Here is a 21,604-nt window from a genome sequence, read left to right on the forward strand (position 1 = left end):
GCCAGCGTGATGCGTTGGGAAGCGAAAACCACGCTTCCCAGCTCTGCGCTAGGGGCACCAAAGGGACGAGTATTTTGGACGTACCGGCGGGGCCTCGCAGCGGGCGGAACAGGTAATGCAGCGTCGGGCGGCTTCGTTGCGGCCTGAGGCTGGGGTGCTGAGAATAGACTCAAAGCACTTACCTTGCTCCGCGCACCCGGCAGGGGGCGGGTTCGTGACTGAGGAGGAGGTCTGCTGGCGTCCTCTGGACTCGTCTGAACCGGCCGGCCGGGGGGCAGTCGTAGGCAGGCGGATGGCGGGATCGCCGCGTCCGGTGTACCGGGACTGTCGTAATCTCAAATGCAGATTGCAGGGCCAGGTGACCCAGAGGCAAAGGAAATAGCTCTTTTATTGAGAATGTGGGTACCACAGCCCCGTCAGGGCAAATGAAAAAACAAGGCAAATGAAAAAACAAAGGATTCTCCTCCCGGCCCTCCACCGGGGGACGGAGCGGTCTTACCACCTCCGGAGCTAACTTCTTGGGCTCTGGGTCGGCTGTCTCAGGAACGCTTGGGAGCCTTCCGGGTCCTAGAGGGGGTTCGTGAGACAGGGGGCGTGCGCCGCCTGCGGGGTGCTCGACGCTGGGGCTGAGAGCTGGGCCCGGGTTGAGGCGGAGCAGGAGCTGGTTTCTTCGCAGGGGGACGCCCTCGGCGGGCAGAGCGTCGGCCTCAGCCTGGGCCTGCTGGCCCGAAGGCGGCAGTCCAGGGGAGTCCTCGGCATCAGACACCGCACTCTCCGATGCAGCGGCGAGCTCATCTGCTTCGGACTCGGGAGGATAGATGGCCAAGCCGTGAGGCGAGCTGCTATCGCCGCGAGCTTGGACGGGGACCAGTGAGTGTGTCGGGGAACGGGAGGTTCACGGGGGGCTATCCGGAGAAACCGCACCCGCTGCCGCCCCCAAATCGCCCCCAGCGCCAACCGCATCGTCCTCAATCCCGTGGGAAGAAGGAGCAATGCCGGGTGCGGCTGGGTGGCATGACCATGACCACGTCCGCAACGTGGTCATGGTCATGTTCTCGCAGTGAGAACATGAACCATCCACAAACGCCGCCTCAGTGTGATCGCGGCCCAAACACACGAGACAGCGCCTGTGGCCGTCTGAAGCGGAGAGACTTCTACCGCTTCCAGGAACGACACAGGGGCGGAAAGGCATCTTGAAAAAGACGCGTCCTTAAAAGGACGTTCAACGCCGCTGTGTTTGCTCTTTTAGAGAAATTTGCTCTTTTAAAGGAAATCACTCTTTTAATACACAGTGTGTGTGTGTGTGTGTGTGTCTGCGCTGTCGAAGCGCTCAGGGGCAACAATGCATGCCGTGCAAAGTACAGAGAAAGCCGCTGTTGTGCGCCGTCAAATCCAACGGCAAGCAGATCGTCAGAGATACAGGAACGTTCAGGGTGTGTACTCTCGCAGCAGACTGCAAACAGACCATCGGCTCCGAAGAAATTTTCTGACTAAACTTCCGTATTTGCCCCTTTTCAATAGGTCAGAGGTGAATATCGGCGCTCAAGAGAGACCCCTAGTGTCGCTTCTCCGACACAACGTGGAGAGAGCGACAGAAGGGGAAACATAATTTATTTATTTTTCAGTTACAATACAATAACAAATGTTTTGTACAAATAAAAATATTACAATAATTTATTATTGTATTCTTTTCAATATGGGGTAAAATGTGAGTTGTTCTTTAATGTGAATCACATGAGTTTTTTTAAAATATTTTTTTCAATACTTTACACTCAGAATCCAGTGGAAGTCAAATGCAGACATCCCTGCGGTCCAGCATAACAAGTACAACTCACACAAGCTTTGTCATGGAAAGCCCTTCCAGCTTGGCCAGCGATCAAAGCAGCATTTACACGACTCTGGAGAATGAGGTCATGGACCATAGCCGACCCTTACAAAGTGAGTACACCCCACACACATGTTGGTGCAGCTATCCTTACGAGGACTCTCCATAGACATAATTTTTATACTGTACTAACTTTTTTCTTATACTGTATAGATTCTGTCCCCTACCAATAAACCTAACCCTCACAAAAAACTTTCTGCATTTTTACATTTTCAAAAAAACATAGTTTAGTATGTTTTTTTAAGCAATTTCAGCTATGGGGACACTAGAAATGTCCTCATAAACCACATTTATAGCATAATACCCTTTTAATTACTAGTTTATAACCTAAACATTTTTCCTTGTAAATCACATAAACCTGCCTACACACACACACGCACACACAGAAAACGTGTCCTCTCTGGGGCCATTTGATACTGGTAACTCTACACTAAATATGTGCAGGAAAAGAGAGTCCTGAATAAATCTTTCTCCTCAGTATTAACAATAAAACACTCATCTTTCCTCTTTTCCCTCTTTTACTATTGATCTTACTTAGTAGGGTTTGGGGTTTTGAAAGCCTCCTAGCCCAACTTTTACTCTTTGATGCACAACTTATCTGGCATGTTTGTGCTGTGTACATAAATGATCCTCAAATCTTGTGACTTGTTGAGAAGTGTTATGTTATTATTTTTTCAAGATCAGACTTATGATTTTTGCCTTGCATATGATAAAACTGCTAAAAACATTCCCTAAATTGAAGGAGTGACGAATCTAGGGACCAGAATATCATGGAGACAATGGAGGTGGGCTCTTTTGACTTGGACTAGTAGGCGCCCACCTAACAACCATCCAGAACGTCCTAGCAACCTCATGCAGTAACAAGCCTTTAGTTACCACTAGTGGTCAACCGTTTTATCACTGAGGCCGATAAATCAAACAGTATTATAACCTTTTACATTTTTGCATCTGCCAATACATTTTCCCGTTTGGCCGATTTGTTTGTTGAGAGTTTCTGAGAATCACCTGCTTGCATGATAAGCGACTTAGACATGTAAGCAACCAGTCACAGTTCATTTTGTTGTTACATGCAATCATGTTAGAGCAATAATAGACCAATATCAGAGCAGTGACAGATGCCTTTGAACTCATCATTTTAAAGTGCTTCCCTGTTTCATTCTCCTCAGCAGTTCCCTGTAATTTTTAACAACCTTGTCTAATGATAAAATGGCAAATATCAATAAATCTAATATCATATGCCATCTGCAAATATGTGCATATCTTGTTTAAACAGATGTATTAAAGAAACCTTACAAAACTTGAGCAGATCCAGCATCCTGTGGAGCGCTCATTAATTTACCTCTAAAGCACATATTATATCAGCCTCTCCTCAGTAGTTCCCTGTCATTTCTAAGTTTCTTTTCAAAAGATAAAAGGCAAATGACAATAAAACTTCTATTATACATGATCAGCCACAACATTAAAACCACCTGCCTAATATCGTGTAGGTCCCCCTTGTGCTGCCAAAACAGCTCTGACCCGTTAAGGCATGGACTCCACAAGACCTCTGAAGGTGTCCTGTGATATCTCAATGCAACTGACTGAAAAGACCAACATTTTAGATGATTAACTAGTAAGACTAGTCTAAAAAAGGTTTATGCAACCGGCCTCAGGCCACCTTCTTCCATTGCTTCATGGTCCAGTTCTGACACTTGCATGCCCATTGTAGGCACATTTGGTGGTGGACAGGGGTGAGAATGGGCACTCTGACTGGTCTGCGGCTACGCAGCCCTATACACAGCAAGCTGCAATGCACTGTGTGTTCTGGCACCTTTCTATCATGGCCAGCATCAAGTTTTTCAGCAATTTGTGCTACAGTAGCTCTTCTGTGGGATCAGACCAGATGGGCTAGACTTCACTCCCCATGCACATCAATGAGCCTTGGGCGCAACCCTGTTGCCAGTTCAAGAGTTTTTAATTTTGGTAGGTACTAACCACTGCATACTGACAACACCCCAAAAGAGCTGCCGTTTTTTAGATGCTCTGACCTACCGTAATTTCTGGACTATAAGCCGCAACTTTTTTCCCACGCTTTGAACCTCGCAGCTTAAACAATGGCTAATATATGGATTTTTCCCGTGTTCAAATTTTATTTAAAAAAAAATAAACATTCTGTGACATGCTCAGTTTTTTGGCGGTGTGAAGCTTTCATTAGACCAATGAAACGGGTTAAGGTCAAACAACTTTTTTGTTTACTTTTTAGATTAAATCGAGCGCGCTCAAACTTCCCAGTCATTTTGTCACCCTCATCATGGCAAAGACACGGAGAAATGCATATGATGCAGCTTTCAAGTTGAAGGCGACTGATCTGGCTGTTGGAAAAGGAAATAGAACTGCTGCACGGGAGCTTGGTCTAAATGAGTCGATGATAAGACGTTGGAAACAGCAGCGTGAGGAATTGACTCAAAAAGACAACTAAAGCTGAGGCTATTCTGAGGCTATTCAACTCCGACACCGAAGGAGATGACTTCAGTGGTTTCAGTGCACAGGAGGAGGAAGATAGTGACCAATGACTTTCTTCGTAGGCTACGGTTTACTGGCACCAGTGTGACAGTTTTCAGCAGGGCACTTGACGTTCCAGGCAAGGCTTTTAATGGCCACAGCAATGTTTACAATCAATTTTATAAAGTTTCTCAATTCTTGGTCTTTTATGCGCCAACACTAGACTCACTCTCTCTCTCTCGAGGCTCTGTGGCTGCTACCTTTTATACAGCCTCCCATGCTTACTGAAATTAGACACAGGTGTTAGACATAATTTAGCTCAGGTATAAGCACCCTAGCTTTCTCTCTCGGACGGGCACTTGACCACGCCCCCACTGCCACACCGTGTTTCGTTAAAAGCCTATTTATTTTTGTTACAAGCCGTGTTTCGTTAAAGCCTGTGTAAAGTTCATTTGTTTCAATGTACCGGTAGGCACCTGCGGCTTATAGACAGGTGCGGCTTATTTATGTTCAAAATATATATATTTTTAAAATTCAGTGGGTGTGGCTTATATTCAGGTGCGCTCAATAGTCCGGAAATTACGGTAGTCTTTTAGGCATCATAATTTGGCCCTTGTAGAAGTCGCTCAGATCCTTACGCTTGTCCATTTTTCCTGCTTCCAACACATGAAATTCAAGAATTAACTGTTCACTTGCTGCCTTATATATCCCACCCCTTGACAGGTGCCATTGTAATGAGATAATAAATGTTACTTACTTCACCTGTCAGTGATTTTAAAGTTGTGGCTGATCAGTGTTTACCATTTGCAAATATGCAGGTATCTCGTTTAAACAGATGTTATTCACAAACCTCATGAACATCCAGCATTTTCTTCCCGTCGAGCTCTCATATAATATCTTCCTCTGAAGTATGTATTTTATCAGCCAGAATCAAAACTTCAGGATCAAAAGTTCCTCTGATACACAAATCATCACAGTCAGTCTGTGAAAATCCAAGCAGGCAATCCAGGCCGTTTAAACTGTCAGGAGATTGCTGCTCACTCTGGATCCGCACAAGGGCGTGAGAGCAACATCAAGGTAAAAGCGCTTCATGTGTGCTATAAGTACAATAAATGTCTTATTCACTACGTACTGTATGCACAATTGGTTTAATTCTGTATTTAGAAAATGCATTATAAATGCATAATAAATTATTAAAATTTGATGACTAAACAGAAATCCAAAGAAACTGCTATCTACCATTTAAAATACAATATAATTTTTTTAGATTCTTTTTTACAAAGTTAAAGTTTTGTGTGAAATTTAGTATATATATAGTGCTAAATAAGAGTTTATTTTTTTTAGCAATTGTTTGTTTATGTTATTTACTATATTAAATTGTGTGATATATCACCATTGTATCAGCCTATCGGCCACCCTGCTCTCTGGATATCGGCATCGGCCATTAAAAAACCCATATCAGTCAACCACTAGTCACCACATAGCAGTGTCCTGGCAACCACTCACAACACCCTAGCATTGTGTCAGTGAGTTTTTCATGGGCAGGCACCATTTACATTGTCTTCAGAAAATGTACACATTTAGTTCAATATGTTGCTTATGCTCCTAAATTTCTCATTTGATATGAAATGTGCAGAAATATGTCATTGTTGTGCTCATTATCGCCTATGTATCGTTTAAAGAAAAGGTATTTCCTAAAATGTAGAGTATATTTTGAGATGGCACCTGCATTTTTTCCCCAAAACGTACAGGAACCCTCTTCCTCTAGTTTGCTTATAGTATGACCCTTGTGTTTTTCAAGTTTGGTCTGTCTTTGATCTGTTTCTTGTGTGCTTATGTAGAGTTATATGTTGGCACAGAACAAATTGCCTAGTCATGCGACCCTTTGGCCTGCCATTATAAGCTGCATTCATTGTTCAGCTCTATCTCTTTGTTCTCTGCTTAAAGTAACTTGGCTCCCCACTTTCACTCTGAGAAGAAACAAATAGCCCTCATTATCCCAATGATAGTGTGCAAGTTGCTTGAGCACTCTCCAATTTGTACTGCTCACTTTCACAGATAAGGATTCTCCCCTGCGTAGCCTCTCCATACGCTTCCGCAGGCATGAGTCGGTTTATCTTCCTGCCCTCTGTGTTCATGAGAAACTTTTGAAATGTCACTGCACAACTTAATGGAAACAAATGAAAGCATTTTATTGTCATAGTTTCATTTACATTTGTCAGATAGATCATCTATACCTGTAAAAACCCATTTATTTTATGGCATACAACAGCGCTTTTGGAGAATACACACCATATAGCCAGATATTATATAAAGTTCAGAGCTATTGTTGTCCTTATAGCTGAAGTGTAAAGTTGTGTGCCACTAGCATCACCAAACTGAATTGCAAAAAATAATTATTGTTTTTAAACAGATTTCCCAAACACTCCCCATGTCTTACATTGGTCGTTCAAAAGATATTCCCTAAAATGTTTGTGAAATTGGTCTACAAATGGCTAGTCTCCTCCTTAGACATCCACAGTCCATGCTCTAACATCTGATGCACACTGCAACAAAATTGGAAAATGCTTTCTCAAACCATCAGCAGAAATCTTATTGGCTGGTTTGTTGGAAATTCAGCAAGTAGCAAACTTTTGAGGACAAAATAATGCCATTTTAGTGACTTCAAACCTTTTAAAGATATTCAGAATTTCATTTGATGCATATTGCAAAAAGTAAAGCGTAGATCCACAAGCAGAGCTGCAAATTCTGCTTTGTTTACTTGGGTAAAATTATGGCACTGACACATAGAATGCAGCAGCAACAGAAAGACTTTTTCATGCTGCGCTCATGAGTGGCTGAGCGTCATTGAATATTTCAGCAAACAGCGAATCAGACAAGCATTCCAACATTTGTATTTTTATCTGTTCTTCAAAATATAATCAAATGTGTTCCTTCAAGCACGTGTCTTTGTGTTCAAGCAATGACAAATGTTGTCAGATGTCACTCTTGCCCTGTTCAGACCTGGTATTAAAGAAAGAGTTCACCCAAAAATTTTTAGTTTCTCATTATTCACTTATCCTGATGCCATCCCAGATGTGTATGACTGTCTTTCTTCAACAGAACACAAATTAAGATTTTTAGAAGAAGATAGAGCTCTGTCAGGTCCTTATAATAGAAGTACACTGGTACCAGCACTTTGATGGTCCTAAAGTAATATTTAGGCAGTAATAAAGTAATCCACATGACTCCAGTCGACCAATTAATGTCTTCTGAAGCAAATTGCTTCGTTTGTGTAAAAAATAAACTGATAATTAATACATTATTTACTTTTTAAAAAAACGCTTCCAGCAGCTGATGTCGGCGAGTTAACGCAAGAATTCGGAAGCAGCATTTATTTACAACAGAAGAACGAAAGTCATGTGAGATTTCAGACATTTCAAACTGCATCAGAGCCCTGCATGGAAGCGCCGATTTAAAGTTAAAAGCATTTTAATTATCGACTTGTGTATTATATAAACCTATCGATTCGCTTCAGTAGAGATTAATTGATTGAGTCGCATGGATAAATTTATTGCTGCCTAAATATGACTTTTGGACCGTTAAAGTTCTGGCACCCTTGTACTTCCATTATAAGGACCTGACAGAGCTCCATCTTCTAAAAATCTTCATTTGTGTTCTGCTGAAGAAAGACTGACTTACACATCTTGTATGGGAAAAGTAAATAATGAGAGAATTTTCATTTTTGGGAAAACTATCCCTTTAACATCCGTCTCGGGGGATCTGATCACAAGTGGGCAGCGCTAAATACTTATGAGAATGGGGTCCGAAATGTAACTGTGGTAAAGTTATTTTTATATTGGATATTCGTTAGACTTTCAATCCCTGTCTCATTCAGATAATACTGTAAATCATAATAGCAAAGGTCATTAAAATGTTATTGCGATAAATGTAAGCATCAAAATAATAAAATGCTAAACAGAGATCCTAAAAAGGGAAATCCAAGTTAGGGAGTTTCTCAAAAGTACAAAATGCACAAATATCAGTTAAAAGATACATTATTCCATGACTACATTAAGAACTCTTTACATGTGTAAAGTTTATGTTGGTAAATAAATTAAGTTAAATGTATTTATTATTTTCTTTTCTTATGATTTATATCCCTGTTATAAATATTTAATGTAAACTGAATGCTTTAATGAAATAAATCTATTTAACTTTCTTGTTTTTTACCTAAAGATCTCACATTACCTGCAATGTATTACACACCTGCTACATATATTATACAGCTTGTTTGTGGAAATATGTTTTTTGTGTATTTTCTGGAATGTCTAAAATACTAAAATCCATTTAACTTCTTGTTTATTTGACCTGATGATATAACACCACCTGTTGAATATTCAGAAACACCTTATAACACATTATACACTTTACATTTGTTAATATAATTTTGTGTATTTGTTATGAATTGTTTTTTATTGATTATGTGACCTGATGATGTCACACCACCTGTAATACATTCACACACAGTAATATGCGGCACTCCCATTGCAAACAATTGAAAAATATATCCTGGCCTCAGGAAAAAAGCTTTGGTGGACACATGGCCTTACACGACTTGGATATTGGATGTGTCACCAGTGTGAATGGCTTATAGACTCCTGATCCATCCAAATATGAACATGTCTAGAGTTCACCATGATACAGGATGCACTCCATTCAGAAGTGATCATTCCTATTCCTATGCACCGTTGCTGATTGTACAGCTGCTGGAAGTGAATTTCCCCAGTTTCACTAGCTACTGCCTATCTGTCAGGAAGCTGGTCATCCATTGGCAGATATAGGTGGGAACATAGAGCTGGGTTAATTTAGAACAGGAATGATGGTGTTGATTTAAACAAATAGACCCCTTCACGGTTGATGTCACAGGAAAATTCGAAGTGCGTAGTGCGCATGTCGGGGTCAGAAGTCAGAACGTTCCATCGTGTCTCGTCGTGTGTTATCCAGATAATTTCTCGTCAACATGCCTACTTGTTGTGTCGTGGATTGTGCAAATCGCACCAGTTGTGGAGTCAAGTTTTTCAGGATTCCTGCAGGATCTCATCCTTTTAAAAAAAAATAGATGTCATCTGTGGCTGCAAGCAATTAAACGGGCAGACTGGGACAATGCTACGATCCAAGAGGCTCGTGTTTGTAGTGCTCACTTCATATCAGGTAAAGTTCCTTTATCATCCCTTTCTATTAGATTAAACTCGAATCCCTGGATTACATGAACAGTTTTCTGTACACTAGTCTATAACGTTAAACCTATGCTGGTTAATATATATTTTTTTAAATGTCATGGACCTGTGTCATGCTTCAGAGCAGCCAGCTGATAGCTAACGTTAGCAGTTAGCCGCAGGCTAGCGCCAACTTTGTGACAACAACATTTGTTTAACTGTTACTTACCATGGCTTAACTCTAGCCATAGTAAGTAAACAACTGTTTTATGTAAACTGTAGACTGATTTAATAGTTAGGTGAAAATTGATATCTGGCATTATGTGTGACCTGTGTCATGCTACAGACTTCGCAGACTAGCTTTTAGCGCTTTCACAGTAGATCGCGTTGTAATCAATGTGTGCAATTCTTTTTTTTTTTTTTTGTAGGAGAGGCATCACTTGACTCCAGTAGTCCTGACTTGTGCCCTCCTTGTTTGTGTACAAAAAACAAAGCCAGACACCTAAGACAAAAATGGAAAGGTACGAAAAAATCTAGATATCTAATTAAAAAGATACAGCATTTTAATTCCTTGTTCATGTAAATTATGAATTACATTTAAATGTAATTTAATTAAAGCAATATTGTGCAGGCCTAGTTTAACTAGACAATGATTAAATGGTTTCACACAGCACTAATTGTTCCTTTTGTTTTCCTTTAGGTATCTGAGGAAAAGGAAGAGAGATGAACGCCCTGACATGCAACCTGCTTCTTTCCAGACTGACACATAACTTTCCTTTATCAGGAGAAGATCCACATATGCCTCATGCTAGAATCCACTGACTATAAATGTACTATAAATGTACTCTATATGACCTGTGCAGTTTATTCCAAGTCTTCAGTTAATTATCCTGTAGTTTTTGGTTAGACATTTTTAGATAATAAAAATTATACACGGCAAATAATTTTAATTGAAAATGTTCTCCTCTTATTTTTCAGATACTTTATTAGAATAAATCCGTAAAAGAGGACCAAAGCTGCAAGGAGAAAAGAGGTGTGTAAAATAACTGGGGAAACTGTGCAGAAAAAGACTTTAACCATCAGTCCAAAAGTATCAAATGCTGATATATATATTATAAACTATTTGTTTTGATATAAAATAATAGGCTAGTGTTTACTGAAACCTGACTTGAGAGTATATTTGTATTTTATGAACAGTTAAGATATGTATGTATGTATGTAATTATGTATACCTGCAAGGCATATTGTAAAAGTCTATCTAGTGTTGTATGAGAATAAATCTAAAAGTTTATCTCGTGTTGTGTTGTTCTCTTTTGTAATCCACATGACAGAAAATGCAGGGTATATTATGTATTTAAAATTGAGATGGGGTTGTGAGAAGTAACACAACTACTATGATGAGCGTACAGTTTTGGCAAAGGCTCTAAATGTAAGGGTGTGTTCAAGCCAATGCAATTATGCATTACAGTGTAAGATGGCTGTAGAATGTCAAAAAACTTGGGAGTAGTAATGAAAATAAACAAAATGTACATTTGGCAAAAGGAATCTTATCTATGCTCTGTCAACTATTACATGCCTGTGGCTCTGGCGGTGGCACTAGATCTACTCCTGACCGTTTCTGGAAGCTGCCTATCTAGCCTGCCTGTCCTCTTTGGTTTGTGGAAGCTGATTTTCTTTAATGGGACTGGTTCGACTTCTTTTCTGCTTAAGTCTTTCCACTTGCACTCTCCAGAAGTGACTGCTGGTTTCTCTGTCCATCCCATTCTAACACAAATTTCAATTTTGAATAAAATTGCAGCTGCATGACTGCAGCATGACCCAAGCCTGAAATTAAATCACATATAATGTACATGTCAAATCAATATCCTTCATGAGTGGGTCTTGAAATTAACACTTGCTCTCAGCAAATGAGTCTGCAGGTAAGCTACAAACTAAATACTACTAACATGTATACATTTAAAAACAATTTTTTTTAGCAGTAACTACCCTAGAGGAAAGGTGACGGATGCAGGGTATAAGTGATTAGTGGTCGTGACAGTTTTCTAGGGAAATAAAACCATCAAGTCAAGGAAATCAGTCTACAGTGCATCCGTCTCCAATGATAAATACTTAACGTTACCCTGCCATGCAGGTGCAATTTGCAGTATGGATGTAGCCTTCCCGCTTGTTGATCACAACCCAGGCTTGGTACATAGAGGTGTTTTTCCCTTGGCGCTGGCTCGGTAAAACCTCCGCTTTTAACACACAAAAGTCATCGCCTATATCGCTATATAAAACCTTCTGGACATGACCACAGACTACGTAATTATACGCGTCTAGCGATTTGTAGGCTCTTAGATTTTCTCGCGTGTAAACACTCGGCTTGTCCACCAGATAGCTGTATACGGCGGGCCAGTGAATATCTGGCCACTTGTTGACGTTGTCTACCCATTCTGTTATGAGCTCGGGATCAGGCAGACAATCGCCATTAACTAAAACAAGTTTGTTGTGGTACTGTTCCCGTTCCTGTGGTGGCAAAGACAGTGCATAACTCGACACAATATGCCGGTCTATTAGCCGCGCCATTTTTTCTGACCCCATGCTGCGCGTGCAACCAACCTAGCATTCGAATGTTTACAAACATTGAAGGGGCCTATAGGATCATTGCATATGTCTCTGGTCTTTCGAGGTGTTGCAGGATATAATGTGATCCCATATTGACTGCATCATCCACAAACCTGTTTGCCTGATGCAGGGGCTCAAGCAAAGGGTGTCCTTCAGGTGGGTAAACACCAATCCCTCAAATGACTTCATGACCACAGATGTCAGAGCTGACATGTCTGTAGTCATTAAACCCAGAGATGATGGTGGGGCAATTGAAGCAGCAGGGAACTTCACACAGCTTTTGTGAACTGTTGAAGATCTGTGTGAATATGGGGGCCATCTGGTCAGCACAGGATTTTAGATCCACACCAACACCATCTGGGCCTGATGCTTTCCTTGACTTCTGTTTCCGGAAGTCCTGGTACACATCCTCTTCACAGATCCTAAGTGCAGGTTGAGTAGCAGGAGGGGGAGGAGAGGGTTGTTGGAGGTGTTGATGTTATGTGAAAAGAAAGTCAGAGCATATGTGGGGTGTGAGACTGGGTTTTTCAAATCTGCAGTAAAACACATTAAGGTAGTTAGTCTCTTATTGATTCCCTACAGAGTTTGGGGATGGTGTCTTGTTTATATCTTTCAGACCTCTCTACACTGATGCAGCTTTTAAGTGTAGCTACTTTTAGCCACTTTAAACTCCTTTGTCAGTGTGTTTTGGCCTGGTCATACAAGATTTTATCCCCACTTCTGTAAGCATCCTCTTTGGCCTGACGTAGCTGCATGAGTTTTCCTGCAGACAATGATTTATCATTGTCATTGTTTTCTGCACACGTTCTACTCTGCTGTAGTGACCTGTGTCAGTCTAGGTGTATTCCATATCCTCCGATCGTTTTGTGTGAAGAGACGACACAAATATAATTTTCTATTTAACAATCATGGTGCCCCGGCATCCGCCATAACACATCACACTATCGACTCATTCTAACACATTAAAAAATTGCCGCCTCCAGAAGCATAATGACACAGGTTGGATGTCAGTGATGTCAAACACCATTGGCTCTTGCATGTTCTGAAACTGATTATCGAAATAAGATGTGACCGGTAGAGCTCCTAGCTGGGATACAGATGTCACTGCATTAACTGATGGAGAAGATTTTCAGAGATTAAAACCTTAACTTTTACTCAGTTCCTCACATAATGCACAATATGGTTTAGAATACTATTATAGTGCTTTTGTGTAATTTATATACATATACATATATATATTCGTTAGTTCCAGTCCTCGAATCTGATTGAACGAGAGATGTTCCATAAATACTGATGGTCTCACACCATCAGCACTCCGATGCTTCCACATAGCGGAGTGTGTATCACTCTGCTTGTGTTCATGCTGTTCTAAACTAAAGTGTAAAAGCAGTGCATATGTGTTAAGAGCTACTGTATATGTGTCTCTTTACATGTACATTTTTAACATTTAACATTTTTTACATTAGCCAGCAGGTGGTGGCAAAATAAATGTTTGTGTGTGATATGAGCCAGTTAGGTGACATGAAGTAAGTCAAAGTCGGTCAGTGTTTACATACAACAGCACTATCTGATTTCTTGTATTACTACTACACTACTAAAGCTAGGAAATCGCTTTAAATGGCTTTAAATGAATAACTTCAGCATTACGGTTCATCACAGCTGATGACAACACAGACTGATTAATTAAACAAACTGAAGGCGCTTACATCTCACCAGACTTTCCACATTGGAGGGAAATACTGTTTTAAAATGGCAGAGAAGATTGTGGTTTCTATAATGATTGCGCACCATCTACAGCGAAATGGAGAGAAATACCCACTCTTGGACAGCTATTTTTCCACTGAGAATCTGATCTTGATGGCTAACAGTGGCTCATAATTGGATGGCAAACTCTCTTTTCAGTGGTTCTCTGTTGCTAGTGCACTGTGTACATAATAATTGTCACTATTTAAAATGGATATAAATCCTGGACAGAGGGACATAACATTAAAAAGAACTTACTGAAGAAGAATTTACTGAGAATATATTTTGAATCAGTTTCTTTCTTTGTCAGAGGGTAAATAACATTTATCTCAGAATAGCTGTGAAATATCTTCTAACATCATTTCCACAACATAATTAGTGGACATTTTCTACAGAAAATTAAATATTAATATCAGTTCTGAGCATTCAAGTGACTTGAATGACATTTTAAATGGCAATATAATACCCACACAAGACATGCTTTTCTAGAGATTCTATTCTATACTTGAGATAGTGGCATACATATTATTTTCCACATTTCAGAATAATAGTAAAGTCATAAAAACTATAAAATACCACATAATAGGAATTATGTGGTGATGAACAAAATTAGTTAAATCAAAACTGATTTAATATTTTAGCTTCTTCAAAGTAGCCACCCAGTCAAATTGCCCTGACATCATCAGCCTGATTTTAAGCTGAAAAGAATGACAATGAGTTCATTTAAATATGCATAATGCAACACTATGTGCTTTATGTGAACTGCGAGTAATTAGTTAAGATGCATTTTTTTGCTCTAAAATACTGCACACAAGTGACACAACTGTTTAGTGAATTTGCCCCATCGTTTTAAGTATCTCACATACGGTATAATTTACTAAGTGTACTGATGTATGCTGATGATCCACACAGAATTTTTACAAGTCATCAAAAAGTTCACACTTAAATTAACAATAAAATGTAAAAACAATTGAAACCACACATATGCAAAAATCATACCGTGTTGGTCTTAGAAATGAAAGTTGCATTTTATTTAATATATTAGCATTATAAATTAAATCGAGTCATCACTCTCTGTTATTTCTAGATGCACAAAAGCTTAAACTCTGCACATTGGCAGTGACTCTCAAAGACATGATGAATGATCAGTGGAATTCAATCTGAAAGTGAAGCACTTCTGCATGGCTAAACATTGCATCATGTTGTTAATACTTCACTGATTTTCTATTCAGTTTCAGACTGGACTCTACTGTAATGTTTTTTTTTTTTTATCTGACACTGTTCACTATATACTGGACCAGTAGAGCAGTGCTCATAAATTAGAGTTGGAGCTCCTTTGTGGAAAGACTGATCTTTTTCATATACTCATAAGCCCCTTACCCTTAGTAACTTTCTAGATGAGAACTCCTAAGTGGAACGGCACACCTGAGGAAACGTTCCCTCTTGCATTCGCCCTCGCAGAAGTAACTCCCATAGTGATGTCATCTAGCATCAGCACTATTTTTCTAATGTTGTTTGCACGTGCGATTCAATAGAGCGATTCAATAGAGCGCAACAGTGACCACCCTCTATTTCAGCCGCCTGGGTTCCTGAAGTATTTTCCCCATTCATTTCTTCCATATATTTTTGATCAAATCCTTCATAAAAGAGTTGTGGGGCATGAACCAAACCAACCATCACAAACTTTGTTTTGAGGCAAAAACGTATTTGAAAATTGGACATAAAAACAAAGTTACAAGGCTGTTTACTTGCTGTCTTTACTGAGGGCACGCACTACAATCCCATGAAATATTGCGAATGATGTCATTGAATAAAAAACAATGGGAATATATAAAACTATTGATTTTAGGTTGTTGATTAAGAATAGAAACAACATATTTTACTTTTATTGCAAAATATCTCAATATATACAAATGTATAAGTAGTTTAAGGGTGAAACAAGACCAACTCGATTACGTCATTCACAGTGCGTCATGGGAGTGCGCGGATGCTCCGAACCACGTTTTATTGTACGTTCATTGTTCACGGTTTCATTGAACACGGTTCTCTGATTGGTGGAACTTTCTCTGCTGTACCATGGGTAATGTAGTTGTTTACCATGAATTCTCCTGTCAAACACTATTTTTAAACAATGAAGTTTCGATAACGCAGATGGATGGATACAACTGAAGCATATACCATCGATGAACAACAATGAAATTGTCTCGCTGTTCGTGGACCACTCGGGACACTATGGCAGTGACAGTCGGTGAGATGTCAACGCTAACTTATCTTGCTGATTACATTCAATATGAACTCAATAGTCTAGAGAACTAGATACAATTATACCTCAGCTTGAGCTTCCCTCTTGCTTAAGAAATGGGTGGGGTATGTGACGTTGGCACTGCAGTGGCATATTATAGGTTGGTTTTTGGGCAACGCTGCAGAGTTATTGGCCCGATGGTGGAAACACAGATTGATTTTGGTCTTTGACTTTAAAAAGACGTCTTGATGCAAATTAACAATACATTAACAGGAACGCAACACTTTCCTCATGTAAATAAGATTTCATGACAGTAAAGTTTATAATAGATTTAATTTATCCACTCTCAATAAATATTTTACTATTTGTGTTCCTGGGAAGAAAAAAAAAACAATATAGTAATCCATAAATCACTGTATTTTCTGTGTAGTCACACAGTACAGATACGATGAAAACTCTTCGCGTTTGAACATTCAAAGAGGTACTTCAAAGAATGACATGGTATTACCAAGGTACATGTCCAAATATACATGTTATTTCATAAAATATAGTAACTATGACACAGAACAACTATTCACCAAATAAACGTACTATTCTATTATTATTAAGCAATAAGGCACTCAAGTTCATGCTATATTGTGAACATAGTCATAGCAGAAGGGGTTGTAGACACACAAAAATATTTGTAATTCTATTATTTTGTCCACTATTTGTTAAACGTGGTTACAAATTAGAGATCTAATTCAGTTTTGATTAATTTCTACTGAAAGAGTAAACTCTTAACAAGTATTGTCTTTCCTGAGTAAGATGAATGGCCCTCCAGCAAAGCGAGGCTGCTAAGACTGCCCCCTACGAGACTCATCCACATTACTCATGCATAAAAATTCTGATTAATTAAGTACCCCCCCTTTCAAAGCTGTGACAGACCAGCACTGCCACACTGCCTCATCAGGACCCAGCTAACAATCCTGCAATAACACCCACACCCTATTCTGAATATAGGTACACGACTCGGAGAGAAGACAGGCAGCTAATAAAAATTTAACGCATCTGATCACTAGGAAACAACTGTCATTTTTTTTTCAGGGAGAAGCGTAAGGGGGAAGTTGCATTCTGCGCTCATAACTAATGACTCTAGTCTCCTCTGATTAGCTGCAGACGGGCTGTGCATGCTGGATAAGGAAGGCAACTGGGGTGGATCCGGTGTCGTCTTCCTCTTCAGAGCGAGAGAGGAAGTGTAGCTCTAACCTGCCATGAGCACTACAGCTTTGATAGCTGTCAAGAGGCTGAACCTAAATACTCATTAATGTCAGATGAGCCTCAGTCTGACATCTGACTGAGTTGTCACCTGAAATACCCCCAAATGTCCTCCATTAAATGTGGTTTTAGCGATCTGACTCAACTCTGTGGTGCTTAGTGTCTATGGTAAGAAAATTAGCATTATTTGCTACAACTTAATAACATATTTACATGTCACAACTAAATACGCATGACATTTTTAACAAATGTGTTATAACATGTTTATTTTTATATAACAATGTATTTATTACATAATTAGTCTCCGTTCTGTCTTTAATGCATAAAATACAATTATTACTTATACGGTCATTAGTTATGGGTGCAGAATAATTATAGTCCTTAGATAAGCAATGTTCTAAAAGTGCTGATATTTAGTAGAACAGCACTCACATCAAATTAAAGTCTTTGATACTGGCCTTCAAGACAGCCAATGGAACCGCACCCTCTAACTTCAATTCACCTCTCCAGGTCTATGCTCCAACTCTCTCTCTGCAATCTATGAATGAGCAGAGCCTGGTGGTCCCATCACAAAGAGGCTCAAAGTGTGGTTCAACGATCTTTAACTTTCTCTGTTTGAATGTGGTAGAATGAGCTTCCAACATCCACATGATCTACTGACACCATCTCAACATTCAAGAACCAGCTGAATAGACATCTGTTCCATGAGCACTTAACCAATACACACTAATTACACTTACTATTGTACTTAACTTGCACTTACTGTACACAAAACAATTACAATTAAAAATAAAAAAGTATGCACCTATGCCACTCTGTAGTACAACACTGTAGATGCTGTTGAACTTTTTATGACAAATTGCTCGCTATGTTCCTCATTTGTTAGTCGCATTGTATAAAAGTGTCCACTAAATGACTAAATGTAATGTAAAACAAAGCTTCACTCTTTGTATAACTTTGCTTGTTCCAGACAGGTTTTCAGTCCATGTGGTGCTCGGAAACATGCAACAGTTGATCCTGCTTTGGATCCGTTTGGAATAATTTTCGATAGTGTGGCAAAAATAGACAATAGGTCATAATGTGCCTAAAATGCTACAATTCGTACACTATTTTGTATAATTGTTGCATAAAAGCAATATAACATAATAAAGTGCCCAACGTGGTCTTCTGCTTTTGTAGCCCATCCGCCTCAAGGTTCAATTTGTTGTCCATTCTGAGATGCTATTCTGCTCACTACAATTGTACAGAGTGGTTATCCAAGTTTACGTAGGCTTTCTGTCAGTTTGAACCAGTCTGTCCATTCTCTGTTGACCTCATCATTCATGAAAATTTCATAAATATACAAAAGAATTGGGAGTAATTTCCCTGAAAACATTGAGTGGCACCCAATGACACCCGGGATGGAAAGGTTTGGCGACTTTGGTGTGTGCACATGTTAAGTTTGTACATTTGTACAGAGATGATTTCACCTCTAAAGATCTATATTGTGCCAAAAAATGACCCAAAAAATGACTAAAACAGCAATTGCGAGTGGGGCCACGACCACCATTGGCCACCCCCTAGCTCCGCCACTGCGAAGATTGTATATACTTCCCTTGCAACGGGAACAATCTTCAAAGACTGAAGAAGGTCTTTTAAAAGATTTCATGAATCTTAAACACACAGTGTCATCACACTATAATAGTTTTTAGCTTCCAGATCAGTTCATCAGCTCATAAAACAAGCTACATGTAGATTGGCATTGAGGTGCAAGGGACTTGATATAATTAAAATAGTTCCTTCTTTTTCTGTCACATGCCAGTTATTACCCCTTCACGTGCCAGCAAGCATGCCACAGGTTGCTGACCCTTGACATAGTACAAACTAAATGCATTTTTATTACACCAGTTAAAAAAACAAAAAAATAAATAAAAAAAACTGGTGTAGCCCAGCCAAAATCTCACAAGAGGAATGTAAACTGTCAATGATCAGGCTGGATAAAATGCTAATGAGAGACAAGATGCTTAACCCCCTGAACCCCAGCCTTTATGTGTCCCTTGCTCTGGTGATGTGGGGCTTTTCAAGTATCCTTTGATATCAGTGCATTATTCTGATAAGGAGGCCCGGGGCAGTCATTTAACTGGAGTGGTATGCAGAGAAAAATTACCGCATCAGTGGCAACAGATAGAAGGAGGACATTCGCAGAGCAGCAGAATCCCATTGTCAGGCCTGTTTAGATTGTTAATTATGGATCTGTTCATACAGTAAGTTTAGTTTTGAGAGTCACAATTGCATTCTATAACTGAAGTGACTCAAACAAATTTTGAGAGTGAGGTTAGTTGATGTGTTAATGTATGAATGGAACTGTGCTCATCAACTGTGATGTCATTGACAAAGTATATATGGCATGAAGCATGAGCTGTTCTGCTGTTAATAGCTAATGTTATCGGCCTGTCTCAGGTTATGAAAAATGACAGCAAAGTGAGGTATTGTGCGGTCAGAGAGTGAGAGAAATCTGTTTGGGTGAAAGATTTTTTTTTATTATTTTTTATCTGGACAGATTCATTTGACAAGAGAGTGAAAAGGATCAAGACATGATGATGTAAGGGTTGGATCAGGAAATGACTCAAGTCGGATTCAAAGTATTTTTGGCACATACAGTAAGCACCACTGTGCACTTTTTTCTCTGAATTGTTTTACTCTATGATGCATAACATGTAGTTTTAGAGAAACTAACTACATAAGATGATGTATCATTCTCATTGAGTGCTGGAGCTGCTGGAGGGGGTTCATTAGACGTTGTTTATCACAGTCAGTAAGAATAACTGGTGGAGAATAACAAAGTGTTTATTCAAATAAGCTAAACACTGAACTTGAACACACATTATATCAATTCTGTCAATACATTATCACTGACAATGACAGCTGTGCAGGTGTTCATAATTGTTGTGTTATTGCATCATCTGTAAGGTGCAGCTGGTGGAGCTTTTGTTTAAGATGGCTGGTAACACATCCATTCACAGTTATTATTGCCTCTGGGCTCTAATTACTCTCTCTAACCGGGGTTGATGATGCTTTCGTGTGGCGTTCAGTGATTCTTATTTTTTATTATTAACTGCATCTTCATATCTCTGAATTAATACACAATATCTCTGATTTAGAACACACTTGAATGAATGTATGTTTCATGTGATCTTAAAAACCTTATAAAGGATTTAAAGGCTGATGATTAAATGCCTGAAATTAGTTTTTTGTACAAATATAAATTGTGCCTTTGAATTAATTTCTTTACAAAATCAAATTTTCTAAAAAAAAAAAAAAATGATTTATAGATATTTATACCGGATAGGAAATATTTAATATTGTTTAAAAAGCATCCCAGGTGGAACCTCATGAACTTAGAACTTTGAAATCTAGGCAAAGGGTGGCTGATTTTGATTTGACTATATGGCCAAAAATTCTAATTAACAGGTTTGGCTAGACCCCTTAATTTCAGCTCCACCTCTTGTCTGTAAAAAAGAATAATCAGGTATGTTATATCATCATATACTCAATATGACTTATATGTAATACTAGTAATATGTACTAATATGTATTAGTAATATGTCAATTTTTATACTTTCTATATTTTCTTTTGTGAGGCCTATAAATCTTTAAACACTTAGGGGCCATTTACACGACAACGTTTTCAACTAAAAACTAAAAACTTGTTATCCGTTTTAGCAGTTCGTTTACACGACAACGGCATTTTGGGGCTTGAAAATGCAAACTTTTGAAAACGGGTTTCAAAGTGCAAGTTTTTGAAAACGAGGCCGTTATCGTCTCCGTGTAAACATACGTTATTTGAGATAACGATGATGTTATGCGCACTCGTATTACATGTTCAGTCTATATGCGTGCGAGTACTTCAAAACAACACGTGAAACATTCAAAACTACAATGGCGGACTACAGGACTGTGTTTGTGCTGCTCAAGAATTTGAGTTTGTTGACGCTTCTCCAGCAAATTAATTGTAGTAATAAAGCAACCTCATCGTCCGTCCAGATAAAATTTACATTTACATTTACATTTATGCATTTGGCAGACGCTTTTATCCAAAGCGACTTACAGTGCACTTATTACAGGGACAATCCCCCTGGAGCAACCTGGAGTTAAGTGCCTTGCTCAAGGACACAATGGTGGTGGCTGTGGGGCTTGAACCAGTGTCCTTCTGAT

The 21,604-nt window shown here is 39.3% G+C and overlaps 1 protein-coding gene and 1 long non-coding RNA gene across 2 annotated transcripts in view; both read left to right on the forward strand.

Annotated features, from left to right (window-relative positions):
* LOC127630525 (double C2-like domain-containing protein beta) overlaps positions 1–21,604 on the forward strand; it is a 352,764-nt gene that overhangs the window by 98,058 nt on the left and 233,102 nt on the right. Inside the window, exon 9 of the mRNA XM_052108114.1 lies at positions 1,777–1,938. Within this exon, the coding sequence (XP_051964074.1) occupies positions 1,777–1,938 (162 nt within the window). The remainder of the gene's footprint in view (positions 1–1,776; positions 1,939–21,604) is intronic.
* On the forward strand, positions 8,750–10,793 carry LOC127630564 (uncharacterized). The gene is made up of 4 exons (XR_007968883.1): positions 8,750–9,559; positions 9,993–10,085; positions 10,265–10,394; positions 10,543–10,793. It is a non-coding gene; the product is annotated as an uncharacterized LOC127630564 (long non-coding RNA).

This window comes from Xyrauchen texanus, chromosome 3, assembly GCF_025860055.1.
Source record: "Xyrauchen texanus isolate HMW12.3.18 chromosome 3, RBS_HiC_50CHRs, whole genome shotgun sequence".
NCBI lineage: Eukaryota > Metazoa > Chordata > Actinopteri > Cypriniformes > Catostomidae > Xyrauchen > Xyrauchen texanus.